General features: G+C 43.7%; 1 protein-coding gene across 1 annotated transcript; it reads right to left on the bottom strand.

The window, feature by feature from the left end:
• Positions 1-231: 231 nt before the first annotated feature.
• On the bottom strand, positions 232-3508 carry LOC143774931 (uncharacterized). Its single transcript, XM_077262744.1, has 6 exons — positions 3142-3508; positions 2992-3060; positions 2604-2796; positions 2287-2443; positions 618-2166; positions 232-243 (listed from the first exon to the last, which is right to left on the bottom strand). The coding sequence occupies exons 1-6, from the start codon at positions 3211-3213 to the stop codon at positions 232-234; spliced, it is 2052 nt and encodes a 683-aa protein (XP_077118859.1). The 5' UTR covers positions 3214-3508.
• Positions 3509-7461: the final 3953 nt, after the last annotated feature.

Here is a 7461-nt window from a genome sequence, read left to right as displayed (position 1 = left end):
CATCAAGTCAAGTGTAAGCAATAATAAATTCATGATAAACATATACATGATCATGAATTCACAATTTCTTACACCTGGCCTGGTGAGCATAGATATGTAGAGTGTGAGAACACTTGTCCCATCTGTTTGACAACCATTGTCACATAATGAGCTATATAGAATATGGTGAATATACAAGGCAGTAATCAACTTAATCGGTCAGGTATATATTTTGACATATGACCGTTTCAGTTAATTTCTGAACTTGATTTCCACCATTTTCTCTTTGTACATTGACACTACACTAGGTACAAAAATAAAAGAGTATGGAAATAAATACTATTTTTTTGGCCAACTCATATCTGTATACTAAAGAAACACATATAGATGTTGTCTTGTATTTTATACTACTGGAGATATGTGTAGGCCAAAAGAATAAGTGTGTGATGAAGTTTATTGGTGTGTATTGAGAGAGGTGATAGACACAATAAACCAAACATAATTTTTTCAAATAAACTTTTTTTTTATTGAGGAAAAAGAAAACAAATTTATTTTTTGGTACCGCGCCGGGTTGAACCACGCCGGCTTGGGGTTGAGTAACGTAACTGGGGGGTATTCAGAACTGAAGCCTGGCTCACCATGGAGGAGGCAGAGGTGGCAGGAGAATCGGCAACAAAACTTGAAGGGTCTGGAAGTTCGGGGATGGGGCTTAAAACATGAGGGGCTTGAGACACACTGGAATGTTGAGACACATCGGTAGGTGATGGGGGAGGAATAATCAAAGTTTTTTGTTTTTTATGCGTTTTGCCAGTTTTACGTTGGGTTTTCCGGGTTGGGGGAAGTCTTCTTGGGCTATGTTGTACAGTGTGGGCGGGAGACACGTCAGGACCCGGCTCCACACAGTCAGTCTCCATTGTGGAGCGCTCGGCAATGTCTGAGTCCAATGGGGGGAAAGATAAACTCACGCCTGGGTCCTGGTGCCTCGTTGGGGGTGGGGAAACAAAAACCCTTCCAGGATCCTGGTGCCTCGTTGGGGGGGGGGGGGAAACAAATCCCATAACAGTGTCCTGCTGCATTGCTGGTGGGGGGGAACATAAAGCCATGGATGTGTCCTGCTGCATCAGGGTGGGTCCTGCCTGGAAAGGTATGGCTTGGTCGTGCTGCATCATGGGGGGCCCGGTGCGATACGCCATGGATGGGTCCTGCTGCATCGGGGGGTGTCCTGCCAGGAAAGCAACGCCTCGGTCCTGCTGCATCGGGGTGGGTCCGGTCCGGTATGCAACGCCTCGGTCCTGCTGCATCGGGGTGGGTCCGGTCCGGTATGCAACGCCTCGGTCCTGCTGCATCGGGGTGGGTCCGGTCCGGTATGCCAGGCCTCGGTCCTGCTGCATCTGGGGTGGGCCGGTCCGATATTGCATGGATGGGTCCTGCTGCATCGGGAGGGTGCCGGCCCGATAAGCCATGCCAGGGTCCTGCGTCCTCGTGGTGTCAGCGGAGGAGGTCCAAGCCGGAGCAGCGGTCGTCACGGTGGTGGCGGTGGGATGTCCAACAGCACTCGTCATCGTGTTGGCGCTGTAGTGGAGTACACCTGTAGAGGGAATAGAGGTGGCCGTGCAGTGGTATGCAGCAGAGGTAGGAATAGTGTTTACTTGTGACAGTGACGGCACAGTTGGATAGGCCGCCACATTACGACTCTGACTCTGCTGCATAGCCTGCACAAAAGCAACATTGCAGGCCTGCATCACACTCAGCTGGAGATCAGGGCTAAGGTGTTCCGACATGCCCTCTAGGATTTGATTGAAAAAATGCTGAGCTGGCTTATTGAGGTCGGCTTTCAATTGATCAACGCTTTTGGCGACATCCTGGATGCGGCAATTTAAGAGATTATGGTTCGCATCCATTCTGTCACCTAAAGCCTTGATAGCATCATGTAAAACCGAGCTCAAGTGTAAAAACTCGGGCATGAGGGACCTATCCGAAGCCCTCTGTCGCTGCCGGGATGAGCCCGCCAAAATGGGTGCAGCGAAAGAGGACTGCGAAAGGGGAAGACCTGATGGGCCAGCCCCCTGGTCTCCAGTGAGTGTGGAAGACCCACCTGGTGCTGCGCTGCTGGATGGCTGGGACGGGTCCGTGGCTTCCGGCTGAAGGACCGCTCCAGCACCTGTGGCGACAGTCGTGCAGTGTGTGCTGTGAAAAAACAAAACAGAAAATTAATACCAAACTACAACAAGACGGTACATCCTGTGGAATTAAAAGTGACAGATTATGTCAATGCAATACAACCGGAGGCATGTGAGAAATACTTACGTTCTCATGAGAAGGACCGGTCTCAGGAAGGCCAACACACGGTGGTATTTGTAGAGCCGGTGCCTTGCTCCGGAACCACTAGCTGCACTCTTCTCTGCACGTAGGTCACAGTTGAAGCGGTCCTTCATGGAACGCCAACGTGTCCTTACTTTTTCCACTGTGAAATAACAATAAAATATAATGGTCAGAATAAGAACTTTTGGCCGTGCTCTTGTGACTGTGTGTGATGACAGAAACTACGAAAAGTTTCTTTCATCACACACAGTCAAGAGAGCATGGCCAAGGTCTGTTGCTTCACACTACCGTGCAATACTTACCAAATGCATTACGGACCCGTGGCGTGGAATTCTCCCAGCCATCCCACAACGCTTGGGCCACCTCACTCCACAAACGACGGAGAACACTATTGACGGCGTGCTGTTTATCCCGGCTGTCCCACAACGGGACTCGCTCCTGGACCAGACTGATCAGCAGGTCATTATCAATCCGGTCGTCGTCCCGTTGTGAAACCTAAAATTAAAACAAAATCATTTAAGTTTGCTCAACCACATTTGTAAAAAATAAGACACGAAGATGAGAAAGGGCAGGAATATGAAAGACAACTTTCAGAAAAGGATGATATAAGAAATATGTATAGAAAAACAAGGGTACAGAAAAGAAGTTAAAAGAATATTACAATAAGGACAGTCTGCCTGGTATACATACCCGCTGCCGTCTTCCACCTGGACCTTGACTCCGCTGCTCAGTACCTCTCTGTCCCTCTGTTGAAGTGCTCTATAAAATTAAAAAAAAAAAATTGCCTCATGTGTCGATGTGACAGTCAATACTTACCAAGCTGACGTACAAAAAACATACCTCGCTCACGTGATCCACTTCTGATTGACGTGGCTGGAACTCCTCATCAGACGAGGAAACCGGAGAAGACATTCTGATGCGTGTTGAAAGAAAAAAAATAGAAGAAATTAGGAGATGTAGATCCAAAAAATTGAAAATGAATGCATTGGCTAGGATATACTCACATTGCTCTGTGTCTTGTCCAAGAATGCGTCCGGGCAGGGTGCTGTCTTCTTTGGAGTCTGATGAGAAGTGACCAGAAACTTCCCCCCACCTTCCCTTTATAACCTTGCTGCTATGGGAGAGTCTTATCAGTGTCTAGACATCTTTATCTACAGTTAATTCAGTGGTGCCAAAAAAAACGCATGCGTCAAAAAAACGCATGCAAACGCATGCAAACGCATGTCAAAAAAAAACGCATGCGTCTCCATTGACTCCAATGCATTTTTTTGTCCAAAAAAACGCATGTAAACGCATGCGTTTTTTTAGGAAAAAAAAACGCCCCTCAAAATACTACAAGTTGCATTTTATAAAATGAACGCATGCAGTTAAAAAACGCATGCGTTCACAAACGCATGCAAACGCGGACACCAAAAAACGCATGCGTTTTCAATGTTAAATATAGGGGAAAAAAACGCATGCGTTTTTTTGGTAAAAAACGCAGCGTTCAAAAACGCAAGTGTGAAAGCAGCCTTAGTCTCCAGAAACGCGTTGAGATTGTTACCCATATGGTTCATGCTGAAGTCTGTATCCTCTATGTTTAAAGTTTGTGAATAAAGAAAACTCTTTTTTACAGATTTGGTGAAGCTGGACATTCTCTTCTTTCTTGGGTTAGCATCAGCGCTGAGTGGAGAGCAGCTGCTGTAACCTCATTCCCAAAACTGACTGACAGTAGTCCCCAATGCAGAGGGAGTGTCAGTTAGGTTCAGGGGTGCGGTTATAGCTGCCGCTCTCGTGACTGAAACCAAAAGCTGCCAGGGGAAATAAAGTTTTCCTCCTTGCAGCGTTACGCTAACACCTAATTTTAGCTATATTTTGGATCTTCTACTACCTATGATAATGTGTATACTGTATATTATTTATTATTATAGCGCCATTTATTCCATGGCGCTTTACATGTGAGAAGGGGTATACATAATAAAAACAAGTACAATAATCTTAACCCCTTTCTGTCATTGGACATACTATTCCATCCATGTGGGGTGAGCCCTACTTCCCAAGGACAGAATAGTGCGTCCAGAGCGATCAGCCGCGCTCACAGGGGGAGCGCGGCTGGGTTTCAGCTGACTATCGCAGCTGACATCCGGCACTATGCGTAAGCGTCCCTGCTGTGCCTGTGTGATTGCTGATCTGACACAGTGCACAGCAAAGTGTCAGATCAGCGATCTGTCAATAAAATGTGATGCCCCCCCAGGGGCAAAGTAAAAAAGTAAAAATAATTTTTTTTACATGTGTGAAAAAAAAAACCCTAAATAAATAATAATAAAATATTGTTCCAATAAATACATTCCTTTATCTAAATTAAAAAAAACCAATAAAGTACACATATTTAGTATTGCCGCATCCGTAATGACCCGTCCTATAAAACTGTCCCACTAGTTAACCCCTTCAGTGAACACCGTAGAAAAAAAAAAACAAGGCAAAAAGCAACGCTTTATTATCATATTGCCGAACAAAAAGTGGAATAACACGCGATCAAAAAGACGGATATAAATAACCATGGTACCGCTGAAAACTTGTCCCGCAAAAAACGAGCTGCCATACAGCATCATCAGCGAAAAAATTAAAAAGTTATAGTCCTCAGAATAAAGCGATGCAAAAATAATTATTTTTTCTATAAAATAGTTTTTATCGTATAAAAGCGCCAAAACATAAAAAAATTATGCAAATGAGGTATCGCTGTAATTGAACTGACCCGAAGAATAAAACTGCTTTATCCATTTTACCAAATGCGGAATGGTATAAACGCCTCCCCCAAAAGAAATTCATGAATAGCTGGTTTTTGGTCATTCTGCCTCACAAAAATTGGAATAAAAAGCGATCAAAAAATGTCATGTGCATGAAAATGTTACCAGTAAAAACGTCAACTTGTCCCGCAAAAAACAAGACCTCACATTACTCTGTGGACCAAAATATGGAAAAATTATAGCTCTCAAAATGTGGTAATGCAAAAAAAATTTTTTGCAATAAAAAGCGTCTTTTAGTGTGTGACGGATCCCAGTTATAAAAATCCGATAAAAAACCCGCTATAAATAGTAAATCAAACCCTCCTTCATCACCCCCTTAGGGAAAAAAAAATGTATTTATTTTCATTTTCCCATTAGGGTTAGGGCTAGGGTTAGGGTTAAGGCTAGGGTTAGGGCTTGGGTTAGGGCTAGGGTTAGGGCTAGGTTTAGGGCTAGGGTTAGGGTTAGGGCTAGGGTTGGGGCTAGGGTTGGGGCTAGGGTTAGGGCTACAGTTAAGGTTGGGGCTGAAGTTAGGGTTAGGGTTGGGGCTAAAATTAGGGTTAGGGTTTGGATTACATTTACGGTTGGGAATAGGGTTGGGATTAGGGTTAGGAGTGTGTCAGGGTTAGGGGTGTGGTTAGGGTTACTGTTGAGATTAGGGCTAGGGGTGTGTTTGGATTAGGGTTTCAGTTATAATTGGGGGGTTTCCACTGTTTAGGCTCTCCAAACGTGACATGGCGTCCGATCTCAATTCCAGCCAATTCTGCGTTGAAAAAGTAAAACAGTGCTCCTTCCCTTCCGAGCTCTCACGTGCGCCCAAACAGGGGTTTACCCCAACATATGGGGTATCAGCGTACTTAGAACACATTGGACAACAACGTTTGGGGTCCAACTTCTCCTGTTACCCTTGGTAAAATACAAAACTGGGGGCTAAAAAATAATTTTTGTGGAAAAAAAGGGATTTTTTATTTTCACGGCTCTATGTTATAAACTGTAGTGAAACACTTGGGGGTTCAAAGCTCTCACAACACATCTAGATGAGTTTCTCCTCTTACCCTTGGAAAAATAAAAAATTGGGGGCGAAAAGATCATTTTTGTGAAAAAATATGATTTTTTATTTTTAAAGCTCTGCATTATAAACTTCTGTGAATCACTTAATGGGTCAAAGTGCTCACCACACATCTAGATAAGTTCCTTAGGGGGTCTACTTTCCAAAATGGTGTTACTTGTGGGGGGTTTCAATGTTTAGGCACATCAGTGGCTCTCCAAACGCAACATGGCGTCCCATCTCAATTCCTGTCAATTTTGCATTGAAAAGTAAAACGGCGCTCCTTCCCTTCCGAGCTATCCCGTGCGCCCAAACAGTGGTTTACCCCCACATATGGGGTATCAGCGTACTCAGGACAAATCAAATTGTACAACAACTTTTGGGGTCCATTTTCTCCTGTTACCGTTGGTAAAATAAAACAAATTGGAGCTGAAGTAAATTTTTGTGAAAAAAAAGTTAAATGTTCATTTTTATTTAAACATTCCAAAAATTCCTGTAAAACACCTGAAGAGTTAATAAACTTCTTGAATGTGGTTTTGAGCACGTTGAGGGGTGCAGTTTTTAGAATGGTGTCAAACTTGGTTATTTTCTATCATATAGACCCCTAAAAATAACTTCAAATGAGATGTGGTCCCTAAAAAAAAAATGGTGTTGAAAAAATGAGAAATTGCTGGTCAACTTTTAACCCTTATAACTCCCTAACAAAAAAAATGTTGGTTCCAAAATTGTGCTTATGTAAAGTAGACATGTGGAAAATGTTACTTATTAAGTATTTTGTGTGACATATCTCTGTGATTTAATTGCATAAAAATTTAAATTTGGAAAATTGCAAAATTTTCAAACTTTTCGCCAAATTTCCATTTTTTTCACAAATAAACGCAGGTAATATCAAAGAAATTTTACCACTATCATGAAGTACAATATGTCATGAGAAAACAATGTCAGAATCACCAGAATACGTTGGAGCATTCCAGAGTTATAACCTCATAAAAGGACAGTGGTCAGAATTGTGAAAATTGGCCCGGTCATTAACGTGCAAGTTGGGGGTAAAGGGGTTAAACAATGCAAGTCACGACTGATACAGGAGGAGAGAGGACCCTGCCTGCGAGGGCTCACCATCTACAAGTGATGGGTGAAGATACAGTAGGTGAGGGTGGAGCTAGTCGTGCAGCGGTTTGGTGGATCGGTGGTTACTGCAGGTTGTAGGCTTGTCGGAAGAGGTAGGACTTCAGATTCTTTTAGAAGGTTTCGATGGTAGGCGAGAGTCTGATATGTTGTGGTAGAGAGTTTCAGCGTAGGGGTGATGCGCGAGAGAAACCTTGTACGCAATTGTGGGAAAAGGAGATA

The sequence above is a fragment of the Ranitomeya variabilis genome, chromosome 5 (assembly GCF_051348905.1).
Source record: "Ranitomeya variabilis isolate aRanVar5 chromosome 5, aRanVar5.hap1, whole genome shotgun sequence".
Classification (NCBI taxonomy): Eukaryota; Metazoa; Chordata; class Amphibia; order Anura; family Dendrobatidae; genus Ranitomeya; species Ranitomeya variabilis.
The sequence above is the reverse complement of the archived record's forward strand: the minus strand, read 5'-3'. Positions and strand labels throughout refer to the sequence as shown.